The sequence below is a fragment of the Sturnira hondurensis genome, unplaced genomic scaffold, assembly GCF_014824575.4.
Source record: "Sturnira hondurensis isolate 20B ecotype Veracruz unplaced genomic scaffold, ASM1482457v3 Scaffold0006413, whole genome shotgun sequence".
NCBI lineage: Eukaryota > Metazoa > Chordata > Mammalia > Chiroptera > Phyllostomidae > Sturnira > Sturnira hondurensis.
Genome location: NW_028079044.1, coordinates 51,291,925 through 51,304,575, shown reverse-complemented (window position 1 = coordinate 51,304,575; position 12,651 = coordinate 51,291,925). Strand labels below are relative to the sequence as shown.

General features: G+C 62.0%; 1 protein-coding gene across 1 annotated transcript in view; it reads left to right on the top strand.

The window, feature by feature from the left end:
- The window catches only part of COL22A1 (collagen type XXII alpha 1 chain), a 176,173-nt gene that overhangs the window by 108,198 nt on the left and 55,324 nt on the right, over positions 1 to 12,651 (top strand). Inside the window, exons 32-38 of the mRNA XM_037048599.1 lie at positions 4,519 to 4,572; positions 4,839 to 4,892; positions 5,692 to 5,745; positions 6,516 to 6,569; positions 7,664 to 7,717; positions 10,162 to 10,266; positions 11,007 to 11,051. Of these exons, the coding sequence (XP_036904494.1) occupies positions 4,519 to 4,572; positions 4,839 to 4,892; positions 5,692 to 5,745; positions 6,516 to 6,569; positions 7,664 to 7,717; positions 10,162 to 10,266; positions 11,007 to 11,051 (420 nt within the window). The remainder of the gene's footprint in view (positions 1 to 4,518; positions 4,573 to 4,838; positions 4,893 to 5,691; positions 5,746 to 6,515; positions 6,570 to 7,663; positions 7,718 to 10,161; positions 10,267 to 11,006; positions 11,052 to 12,651) is intronic.

Genomic DNA, 12,651 nt, shown 5'->3' with positions numbered 1-12,651 from the left:
GCCGTGAATCCGGTGTGCTTACTCTTGTTACGTGTGTGGCTCTCGTGCAAGGCGACATATTTCCATCCGTTGGTAACGGTGTGCGGATGCCCAGAAAACGGTCCGAAAGCTTGTTGAACGGAACACAGTGGCCTTGCCTAGAAAGGAGACTGGGATTCGACCCCCGGAGGGCAGGGGGTAGGGGAGTTCTTGTTCCCCTTGCCTTATGCATTCCTCGTGTCTTCGGGAATCCAGGACGTCCTTCGGGCCGTTCACTTTGCTGGCTCCCTGAGCACCTGCAGTGAGCCAGGTGTGGCAGCTTGCAGACTCGGCGGAACCGACAGCCGGGTCAGAGAGCAGCCTTGGGGGTCAGACGAGGGGGGTCAGATGAGCACACTTTGCAAATTATCTCCAACGCCGCCATGAAAAAGGACAGGGTGCACTGGGGAGAGGGACAGGGACCTGGTGGAGGGGAAGGGGTGTCTTTGAAGACAGCACTTTCAGATGGGCCCTGGAGGCCGGACCCTAGCTAGTCAGATAAAGGGGGTGTCCCAGGGAGGGTGTCCCTGGGAGGGTGTCCCTGGGAGGGTGTCCCTGGGAGGGTAAGCAGAAACCTGGAGTCTGGAGAAGACGTGGCCCGCACAGCCCGGATGGGGTGAAGTGGGAGGGCCTGCCGGGGTCAGTCTGGGGGGCTTCCTCTGCCCAGATAGAGTTTGCGGAGCCGCTCACCCTGGAGTCCTGGGCAGCTGCGTCACTGTGAGAGATGCTGCTGGTGAATGGACATGGTGGGGGCGAGGCCGGGCACAGCTCTGTGACAAGCAGGGACTTCGGCCCCACCCCTCCCTAGGGAAGACTGCCTCACCCCCCTGTTATGGATGAGGGTGGAGAAGCTGGCAGATGTCCGTGGTCACACAGTTTTTAGGTGGCAGTGACTCCAGGGTTCCTCGTCTAACCACTGTACTTCCCGGCCTTACCTAACACTCGGGGCATTTAGCAGATGTCACTCCGTCCAAACGGCCACTGAAGGAGAAGCCAGGCTGTATTTCACGTGGCAACCCCCCCAGAGGCAGCTGTTTGAGGTGAATTCACACCTTTCTCGTCTTTGTGGTTCCCTCTCAGGCGTCCCTGTTCACCCCGTACCCGGAACGCCGGTGAGCAGAGCCGCCCCTTGGGGCTGCTCCGTGCCCCGACATGTGACACCCCCAGGTGCTCCGGGGGCCGGATCTCGGCTTGGTCCTGACTCTCTGCCCTCTGTGCTGGTCGCTGACCCTGGCAGCTAGAGGGGTGCAGGCCTCGGGCGCAGGCCGCAGTTTTGGGGCCCAGGGCAGACCCTCCTGGGTCGAGTGCACTGCTTCCCTGCACACAGAGCCGCCGGTGGTTTGGGGGACAGAATCATGTGAGGTGGCAGGAAATGAACAGGCAGAGTGTGGCACTGGCCTGGGGTGTCAGCAGTGACGGGGACCCAGGTCTCAGAGAGGCCGTTTAGGGGACGGGGCAGAGCCGGCCTCCTCAGTGCGTCAGGTAGTGGGGAAGTGTGCCTGCCTGTAGAGACAGACGCATGGTGGGGAGCCCGCTGACCTGCTGCAGCCTCTAGGTGCTCCCTCCTCTGTCCGCCGGGGGCTCTGCGAGAACCAGCATCCCCCGGTCTCCTCACGCTCCTGCGGCCGAGATGGGGGCAGAGAGGGGTCCTGGGAGCAGCCCCCGCGTGTGCGCTTGGTGCTCACAGTGGACACGGCTCTTCTGCTTGGGGTCCCTGCTCTGGGACACACCCTGCTGAGTGCCTTGGATGGAGAACCCTGTTCCTGTGGGGTTTCAATTAAGAACATACGACGTGAAAAACTGAGAAGCGAGCAGGCGTGATGGAGCCCGTGCTGCAGCCGTGGCGGGAGCAGATGGGACCCGGGGCGGGTTCCCAGGTGGAAAGTGAGGCGTGAGGAGGAGGGACCCACTGGGCCAGTGGGCCGGGGCATGCCTGATGGAAGGACCCGCTCTGGGGGCTCTGGCCCCTCCCTGAAAAGGAGGACTCACAGGGGCACAGCGTCAGTGTCTNACACCCTGCTGAGTGCCTTAGATGAAGAACCCTGTTCCTGTGGGGTTTCAATTAAGAACATACGACGTGAAAAACTGAGAAGAATCCCGTCTATGGAGGAAGAGAAGCGAGCAGGCGCGATGGAGCCCATGCTGCAGCCGTGGCGGGAGCAGATGGGACCCGGGGCTGGTTCCCAGGTGGAAAGTGAGGCGTGAGGAGGAGGGACCCACTGGGCCAGTGGGCCGGGGCATGCCTGATGGAAGGACCCGCTCTGGGGGCTCTGGCCCCTCCCTGAGAAGGAGGACTCACAGGGGCACAGCGTCAGTGTCTCTACCAAGGCCGCACAGTGCGGGTGTCGTTCGCACCACCCCAAGGATGAGCCCACTGCACCCATGGTGAGCCTGTGGCTCGGAAGCCAAGCAGCTGCAGGGGGCCTGCCATGGAGATGGAAACCGAGACGGAGCTGTCAGCCAGAAGGCCCCCGAGGTCCCCACCTGCCGCTGAGGTGCAGGGCTGACCTCGGGGCAGCTGCTTGCTGCACTGCCCCTCCATCAGCGCCCTCTTCCGGGGCCGCCTGCACCCCCACACTGCCTGCCAGTCATGCTCTGGTGTCCCTCCCTCGGACCCCTGCTGAGCCCCTCAAGTGCCACACAAGCCTCCGAGTCCAGCCTGTCCATGTCCGGCCTGTCTGTAAAGACGCCGCTCCGTGGGAGACGGCTTCGGAGGCATTTCTTCGGGAGGCGCAGGACCTGCCTGGGCTGCCCATTGAGTCCTGGGCAGGACAGCTTTCTGTGGGGCCTGAGCTTTGCAGGACAGGAAGCGATCCCCAGATGCAAAGCAACTGAGTCTGTGGGTGTGGAGGAGGGGATTATTGCCTGGATCTCTCTGGGACCACCTCGTCGCCACGGTAACCGTGTTTGTGGTGGTGTGTGGATGGTTCGGAAAGCGCTCTGTGGATGTGTGTCTGCTCCTCTCAGGTGTGCACCTGGGGAATAGACAGAGGGAGGAGGGCTGGGCAGGAGCTCCCGACTGCAGAGTGGGGAGGCTCCTGGGACGGCTGGGGACTGCCCCTGGGGAGGCCTTCTGTCCTCGGCAGCCTAGTGGGGGCCACTGGGTGGTGCGCGCAGGTGTGGAGATGTCAGAGAGACGAAGGGACCCATCCCTTGGCCTCTGACTTGGAGAAATCACAGCTGAGGATCCTGAGGGGCTTGGTCACCTGCGGGCCAGTGGAGGCTCAGCAACAGCCACCTGGGGAGGCTCTGGCAGCCTGCCCAACCCGGGGCCTGCCAGGTGTCTGCCAGGACTCCAGGCCAACGCTGAGCCTGGAGGCGTGACGTGAAGCCTGAGAGGGAGTTAGCCTCAGCTGACACCCTGGTGGGTGGGGATGGGGCGAGGAGGGAAGCCAGGCCTGCTCGGGCACCCAGTCAACATCTGGCAGGGCGTCCTGGGCCACTGGTGCGGACGGCCCTGCTCCCAACTCCAGGTCCAGGATGGAGGTGGCTGAGCATCTCGCCTGTGAGTCCCCAGGGTCCCGCCTCCGGCCTGGCCCCTCACAGGTCTTGAGCCTGTCCCCCTGCCACCTGCAGTCCCTGGCAGACTTCTCCCAGCTCCTCAGCTGAAGTGGTCCTGTGAACACTCGTCTTTATGGATTGTTTTGCCAGTGACTTGAGAACCGCGGAGTTCCACGGTCCCCGCCACGGGGGACTTTCTAGGAGGAACACAGGCGGGAAATAAGGGCATGGGTGTCCCAGGGCACTGGAGCCCCAGTGCTGCTCTGAGCCCAGTGTTGGGAGCTGAGTCGCTACACGGAGGACGGAGCTCGGGTCTGGAACAGCTGCCTTGTGCCCGGGCCATGGCACACTCTGCAGGAAGGCGCCGTCTCATGGAGCTGGGTCCCACTCCGTGTGGTGGACCCAAGCAGGTGCCAGAAGACACGCAGAGAGAGGGAAGCAGCCCAGGGCCCTGCGACGGCCCTGGGGGCCAGCAAGTAGCTCAGGGAGGATGCTGGCAGGACGTCTGGGACGGGGTCTCCAGATCTACCCGTTCGAGAGAGGAGACATCGGGGCGCCTGTCTGTGCCGCCTCTCCACCCACGAAAACTTGACCAGACATCCGGGCTCCTGAACCCAGATGCTAGAACCAGTCTTCCAGACCCTTCCTGGGTCCCCTCTGCTTTCTTTGCATCATTTTTCATCCACGATGCGCTTGCCAGGCTCTGGGCTGCAGGGGGTAGAAATGAGTCACGCCTGTACAGGCAAACCTGCTCCACAGCTGTGCCTGTCTGTGGCAGGAGGGCTCGGCCCCGTGTGGGGCTCGGTGATCTGGAAGCAGCCACTCCTGACCTTAGATCTGAAGGGCCAGTGAGAATCGACCCGAGTCTGAGTGGGGTGGGAGGGAACCACCTTCAGTGGGTGGTGCATTGGGTGCGTCTAGAGGGCTGGAGGGGTCCTGTGCCCAGGCCCGTGGGTGGGCAGGGCAGGTCTGCTCTACCTGGTGCTTCTCCGCCCACAGGGAGAACAAGGACTGAAAGGAGAGAAGGGTGACAGCGGCGCACCTGGGGAGCCGGTGAGTGCCCCGCAACCTGCACCCCGCGCCCTGCACCCCGTGCCTGGAGACAGGACACTCAAAGGCCGAGCTGCGGCAGGTCTGAACTGCACTGTCCACCCCCAGGAGCCCAGCTGAGCCGAATGTGGCCCCTTCCTCCTCCCTCAGGGCCCCAAGGACGAGTCCTTGCCTGTGGATCTTCTACCCACGGTGCATGTCCTTGCCCTGCCCTGTCCACACAGGACAAGGGTGACAACCTTGCTCACGGATGGCATGTCTCATTGCAGGGACCACAGGGCCATCCTGGAGAGCCAGGGCCTCCAGGCCTCACGGGACTGCCGGTAAGAAAGCCCTCGCTCTGCCCTCTGGCCCCAGGCATAGAGATGGCCACACACCCTTCTGTCCCTCTGTGCCCCTGGCCCTGCTGGTACTGCTGGTCTGCCATTTTGGAAACGTCCACCAGAGGGCGCTGGCCTGGGTCCTACTGGGACGTTCAGCCCAGCACTGGGTGGGAGTCCCACCCAGAGTCCCCAGCACACAGCCCCCCTGGGTGGGCCCTGCCCGGGACCCCTAATGTCCTTGTTCTGTCACTAATGCGCAGGTCACACTGCCGTCCTTCCCCGACTCCATGCCCTGAGGCTCGTGTGCTCAGTCAGGGCTCAGCTGGTCCCTGGCTCCTCCAGGCCTTTCAAAGGCAGGGACCCCCTCCCTCCCTCCCTCCCAGCGCAGACCAGTGACCCCCATCTATGCCAGCATTTGTATCCTGTGGTCCTTGTTCCTGGCTTTGGTGTCTCAGCCCCCTGTTCCTGAGGCCGCATTTGGGTTTTCTGGGCAGTTCTGGTGGGAGTGACCTGCCTGGACTCAGGCCCCAGGGCCCCTGGCTGGCCATGTGCCGGGGCCACATGTCCTTCTGAGGCTCTGTCACGTGAAGACAAGGTGCTCTGTGGACGCCTGTGTCCGTCTGGGGCGGAGAGGGTGGAAGGAAGCATGTGCACCCACAGACGGCTGGGAGAAGGGGCTTTGGGGGTTTCCTGTTTAAATCTTCGGCTCTGATGAGCAGGTGTCCCTGGGAGTCCCTGCAGGGGGTCGAGGACAGTGTTGCCTCTGATGTCACACCTCCCCCTTTTGTCTCCCGTGCAGGGCGCCAAGGGACAGGAAGGAGCACGTGGGGGGCCTGGGACGGCTGGAAGCCCCGTGAGTCCCGCCCTGCCTGCCTCCTTGGGTGGGGTCACACAGAGGGGACCTTGGCTCACAGCTCTGGGTAACTGGGAAGAAGGACGGAAGGAAGTGCCGGCCACCCGTGAGGGGAGGGGCGGGCCAGGTCGGGGAATGTTTGGGCAGCAAAGACCGGGAGAGACAGTCTGGGTGGGGCTGCATGACCCCCACCTCATCTGTCCACCCAGGGATGCACACAGACACACACGCCCCCTCACAGACAGGTGTGACTCAGGGGTGTGCTCACCTGCACACTGCACACACGCGTTCTGTGATGCACATGCGTGTGTAAGCTCCCGACAGGCAGAGGCAGCCAAGAGCGCACACACAGACCCGCCCTCGCGCACAGGCCCCCTGCGCTCCTGCTGTGGCGGCTCACCACATCTTCCGTGGGGTCTTCCCAGCCCGCAGAGTCCAGTTCAAGTCCCTTTCCTCCGGGACCATCCCCTGATTCGCCAGTCACAGCCAACTCATGCACACACATGAACACACACACACACCTCCCTGCCCCGAGGAACCTTCTGGAGTCCCGCCCTCCTGCCCCCCACCTCCCTGCCAGGATCTTGCTCCTCCAGGCCTGGCTGGTTGAAGCCCCACAGGAGGGGTCCATCTCACCCTCGGGGGGCAGTTTCAGGTTAGACCCGGTCCCGGCAAACCTCGGGGATGTGAGTACGAGGCGGGTTTCGCGAGAGACCGGGGTCACTCCTGTCCCAGTCCATCGGGCTGTCTGAACTTCTGCTTCTGAACAGGGTGCTCCTGGACCTGCAGGTCCTCCCGGTCCCAGCGGCCCCCCAGGAAGTGCGGTGAGTAAGCAGGGGTGGGGCTGGGGCCCCTCCTTGAGGCCTCGACCTTTTCGTCTTCGTAGTGGAGCGGGTGGTCCGGCTCATGTTTCGTGTCCGACACACGCCAAGGTCCTGCCCCTGTGTGTGGGCCCCAAGGTGTCTGCGAAAGGACATCGATTTCGACCTCTGAGCAATGAAACACCCGGCAGCACCTTCTCGAGGCCGCGGTGAATTGTGCTTCCCCAGTAGATGGGTCAGTCCCATTTGGCCACCAGCCTTTGTGGATAATAATCGCAGCTGTTTACGGGTGTTTGACGGGCCAGGCCTTGCTCTGAGCACTTCTCAGGGGCTGACTCATGGGGTCCTCACCGCCCTGGGAGTACACAGGAGGAAACTGAGGCACAGGGGGTTCGTGGCTGCTGTAGATGGTGCTGGAGCCTTGCCCGGGTCGTGTCACGCCACCCACCCCACGCTTCAGCAGAGCCACCAACTCCCAGAAGGGGGCAGTCCTTTGCCTGAGGGTTTCCTCTGGGTCTTAGAGACCACACCGTCCAGCCATGTGACACGTGGCCACTGGCTCCAGCAGGGGCAACCCCGACTGAGGGGCGATGATGCCAGTCGCTCGCCCGCTGGAGCCCCTATGAGTGTGTGTCCCACGTTGGCTCCTGCTGCCCTCCCCTGGCTCCGTCCCTGGGTCCCCATGTGTGTCCCTGGGACACGAGCCCTTGAGCCTTGTCTCGGGGGTGACCTGGGCAAGTGTTTGCACAGCTGGAGCAGGTTTCTGCCAAGCCCCCATTCTCAGCCAGCCTTGTCCTCCCTGGGTCCCCTCTGAGCCAGGCCCTGCCTTGTCCCCTGGGAGCCACAGCTGGGGCCTAGTGTCAGGCAGTCCCGTGCTTGTGGAGAGCTCTGCTGTGTGTGGGTGTGCACTGGCCAGGGCAGGCAGATGTGGTGGGGCAGTGGGGGGGGGGGGTGAAGTGGAAGGTGCAGCTCCAGGCCTCTGGGGAAGTCCAGTTAGGGAGGGGGATGAGAGGGGACAGAGCTGTAGTCATTGACTGAAGAGGGACCTGGTCACCCCTCTCTGGCGACCAGCACACCGATAACCTTTCTTTCTTCAGGGCCCCCCAGGGATCAGAGGCTCCCCCGGGAGAGATGGGGAGCGAGGCGAGAAGGTAAGACACAGTGGGGTCCCTGAGCCCCAGCCGCGGGTCTGTCTCTGAGAAACACGGACAGTGAGCCCGCGCTGCTCGGGCCTGGCTGGGGCCCGGGACCCAGGGCCTCCCCGAGGATGGCGAGAGCAGGCCCTGCGGCCGTCTTCCATCCCCCTCGCATCAGACCTGGAGCCCCAGGGGTCCCCGTGTGACAGATGTGGGGCCCTGAGGTCCCTCGGTTGGCCCCTCACCTCCCAGCTTGTTGGCCAGGCCCGTCTAACACGGACTCCACTTCTTCAGTGACGTGCGCACTGTGGCGAGCAGTTAGCGCGTCCCACGCCTCAAGAACAGGCTTTACTCACTAGGAAGAAGGGAGACACAGGGTCCCCCAAACACCAGTACCCCAGGGGCCGAAGGAAAGAGCCCACGGCTTTTGCAGCCCCACTCTCTGTGTGTGAGCTCCACTTCAGGAGGCGTCTCTGAGACCGCGGCTGTCCTGCAGCTGGAGGGACAGGCCAGGGACTCTGCTGAAGTCACGCCAGCCCAGGGCAGGGACCCTCCCCTGCAACACAGACCGCCCTCAATGTCAGTGGGCGGTGTGGGGGGACACCCTGACGCCAGGCGGCCTCCGTGCACTTGGAGTGCTGCCTCTGTCACGTAGAGCAGTAGCCAGCTCATCTCGGGCTGCAGGGATTCCCCACGGACCGATGGGCTCCTAGGGCCCCGCAGAGCCGTGAGGTGGGCGGTGGAGGTCCGCTGCCCTCATCTCCCGGGTCAGCGCATCTCACACTCACGGACAGGTGTCCCAGGGACCCCCCAGCTTCCGATGGATCACCCGCAGAGCCCCCACCCACCCCCTAGCTCACAGGTGTCTGAGCTTCTTAACGCGCTTTCCTTCTGCTCGGGAGTGACCATCTTATCTTTGCTGTTTGGGCAAAATTTAACTAGACTATATGTAAATATTTGCATTCTGGCAAGAAGGCTCTGTTCTAAACACTCAGAGTCTAAGGAAACAATTGATCGTGGAGGTGATGATCAGCCGGTCTGTGGGGAGCGTCTTGGGACTGGGGAGCATACGAGCTCAGTGACATCCCTTAAGTGAGGCAGGGGCTATTATTCATTGATTGATTTTTGACAGGAAGACAATACTGTCTTAGACTGCAGTGATGCAGGTGGAGCACCCAGGTCAAATGGGAGGGAAAAATCCTGGCCACCTGCTCTGGCTCAATCAGACCACCTGAGTTTGAAGGATTGCGCTCCATTCTGGGCATATAATAAAAAGGGCACTGACTCCAGAGAAGGGGTGGCCAAAACGATGGAGGTTTTTTGAAGACTAATGCACTGAGCAGATGAGGAAATCCGTGCGCAGTTAGCACTGTCCACCTCTAGAGGGAGCCAGACACCTGGGCTTGGCTGAGCAGGAGCCCAGGCTGAGGGCCAAGGCCAGGCTGCTCAGAGTGCTGCAAATCCCTGCCACCAGGGTGGGTCTTTCTCCGGGTGTGTCCAGTGGCTAGCAACCCCCCTCCCCGCCCTGGACCGTGCTTGGGGAAAGTAGATCCCGCCCTAGGCTTGGAGTCAGTGTTCATCCCCCCTCCCTGGCTTTGCCCCTGCTTGCTCACCCCCACCTCCCCGCTCTCCACTGGGGACTGCTGGAGACCTTCGGGTCCTCACTGAGGCCCACGGGGGCCCTGCCAGGGAGAAGCAGCCCCTGCAGCCTCCGGAGTCCCACCGGGTGTTGCACAGCTGGAGCTGCCCCTCCCGCGTGGCTTTGTGGTCAGAAGGGGTGGGCGTTTGCCTGTGGCAAGGAACCCAGCTCCCCCATCAGAACCCGAAGAAAACAGCCGGGTGAGGAAGTGAGAGTTCTATCCCCGCTAGGGTCCTAGCAGGAATGGAGGGCTGCCTGGAGGAGGAGGAGGCGCCCCTGGGGGGCCGGCACCAGGAGGAAGGCAGGACTAGAAACCACAATGTCCTTCTCGTTCCTGGGCCCCAGGCTATGTGAGTGTTCAAAGGCAGTCCCAGCAGAGGATGGCGCACTGGCTGCCCGCCTTCCGTGCGACCTCGCCACCCTCTCTGTGTCTGGGCGTCCTACATCAGGGCGTCAGCGTGGCTGGTTCCCAGAGGGTAGAGAGCACAGGCTCTCTTCCAGCCTCTCTCCTTGGCTCATGGTCCCTGTGTCCTCACAGTGTCTTCCTCTATGCATGTCTGTGTCCAAATGTGCCCCCTTCTTATGAGGACGCCAGTTCACGGTGGGCTACGGGCCGCCTGCTTCGCTACCACCTCACCCTAACTTAACGAATTAGACCCTATTTCTCAGTCAGACTTCAGCCTATGAATTGGGGGGGGGCACAGGACCACCTGTTACAAACCATCAGAAAGTGCATCCACCCACTTCAGGCTGGGCCGCCACCGAAAGGCTGGCCTTCTGCATGTCATCAATGCTGGAAACTGTCCTCGTTCCTTTCCAGGGAGCGGCTGGGGAAGGAGGAGGCCCAGGGCCAGCTGGCCCCCGTGGGGATCCTGGCACCCCCGGGCCCCCTGGGCCCCCCGGATCAGGGAAGGATGGAGAGCCGGTGAGTCGGGTGCTGGGGGCTATATCCAGGGCAGCCAGGTCAGATGGAGAAAAGGAAAAGGGGAGAAAAGATGCACGGGCCAGACTCTGCAGACAGTGAGCCATGGCTGATGAAATGGGGCTGGTTGGGAAAGGGTGTGGGGGGAGGGGCGGGGAACAGAGGCCTCTGGTGCACTGCAGGCCAGCGGGGCAGGAGACCTGGGTCAGGCTCAGGGCCATCTGCTGGGGACGCAGAGCTGGACTGGTGTCTGACGTTGAGATGCTCCGGAGACTGATGAGTGGACCTGTCCACAGCTTGGGCCAGGCATGGTGTGCACGCAGAGGCGGGGCTTCCTGGGCCACGTGTGAAGTGGTGTTTGTGAAACCCTCCAGGTCCCCCTGATCTGGGCCCCGTGGGAAACGGGGGAGAGACTCGGCTTTGTAGTCAGAGGGGTCTGACCTGGGAGCAGGCCCTGCCCCAGCTGGCGGGGCCCGTGGAATAAGGACCGTAGATGGGAAAGGGAAGTGTGAGACCCAGGGTTTTGCCCGAGGCCCCACCGAGGCGGTAGGAGGCAGTCAGGGTTCTCACTCAGGCCTCCTGGCTCCAAAACAGGTGGTTTCCTTTGCACAGCAAGGCCACGGGGGCCTCCGGGACATCTGCCCCGGCCCCTACAGCACAGGGCATGCCTAGCTGGCCCGTGGTGGGTGAGGAAGCGCTCACTCAGGGTTCCGTGACCATCCTTGTGTCTTTCACTCCCCCAGGGACTCCGAGGACCACCTGGATTACCCGGGCCTCTTGGGACCAAGGTGCATGTCCATCCGAACACGCTGTGGGTGCCATGGGTGCTGTGGGTGCACTGGGAGGGAGACCTGGTATTGGGTTGGCCAAAAAGTTCGTTTGATTTTGAAGTAACAATAAGACACATTTTTCACATCCTCCAATACCTTCATTGGACAATGTAGTCGCGGCATCGTTCCGCTACCTTCTGCCATCTTTCAGGCCACTTCGTGATTCCATCTCCTGAGAACTTTTGATCTTTTTGACCAAATAAATGTTCTAGGTGTCTTTTCCATCTTCCAGGGAGTTGAAACTTTCCCATTAAGAGGATTTCACTGTGAGCCCCCGTGGTCCCCTCTGTGTGCCTCGGTGGTCGCGTCCTCCAGCACGGGGTCTGATTCCCGCTAGTGTCTGGCCCGTGTTCGGTGGCTTCATGGGTGAAGGAGGGACTGGGTGGTCTCTGCTTTCGAGAAGCTCACACTGCAGCAGGTGGTCAGGCAGGCACCATGGGAGGGCAGCGTGACGGGGTTAATGAAGATGTGCACGGATGTCAGCCAGAGGGCCTAGCGGACGGACGGCAGAGGCTTAAGGCAGTGGGATGGTCGGGGCCGTCTAGTGGACGGGCAGGGGCTGGGGAGCTCAGAGTGCAGTGGGAGCCCGTTCCCTCAGCAGGGGCATGGCCTGTGCGGGACGCAGGGGTCAACGGCTAAGAAGGACGCAGGAGTAGTGGCTGGTGTGGCTTAGCTTGTAGAGCGGAGTCAGGGTGCAGATGGGCACGGACTTCTACGTTTGGTTGGTTCACTTCGTGTTCTAGGTCTGCTGGTAAAATGAGGCTGATACGCCTGTGATACCCGATGTTAGAGAGTCTCTGGTTCTTCAAGTGAGTCTTTCTGAGTGGGATGCATGGGAGTTTGGGAGAACGTTCTTTCTGATTCTAATGGATGAGGGTCCTAAGGTACGGACAAGTTATGGGACTTACTCAAGGTCCCAGGACCAGCAGGACACTGTGTGAACTGGACCTAGAGTCTCCGACCGCCAGTGGGAGCTCTTTCTGCCCAATCTTCCCCCGGTGGCCGTAAGCTGGTGATGGGGACCATGCCGAGCACGTTCACTCTGAGCTCACTGCACTTCCCCGTATTTGCCTCATGTCTTGACTCCCCGCTCCCTGTCTCCCCCGCATACAAATCAGAGTTCCCAGCACTCCAAGCAGCTTGTATTTCCCAGAATCAGTCACCCCACGGCTTTCCAAAGGCACAGCAGGTGCCAGCTGGGACGATGAAGCGAATGTCAAGAGGGGCCTGGGCAGAGGCCAGGGGCACTGTCCTTCTCAGGGGGTGTGCCCGCCCCCACCATGGGCCTGGAGGATCAATTGTTAACGGGGTTTTTCAAAGCTTAAAACCCGAAAACTTACCAAAGCAATGTGCTGCCCAGTGGCGTCAGGCCTACCTGAGCAGCTGGCTGCATTTGCCGTCTCCTCGGCTGTCCTTGGCTCTTCCTGATGGCACCCGAGGTGCTGTCCCTTATCACACAGATCGGCTCTGCCCAGAGGTGTGAAAGGGCTGGAACAAGGTCGCCTGCCCTCGGGTGTCAGGTCGGTGCAGCGAGCCGGCTGCCCTAATTCAGGGTCTC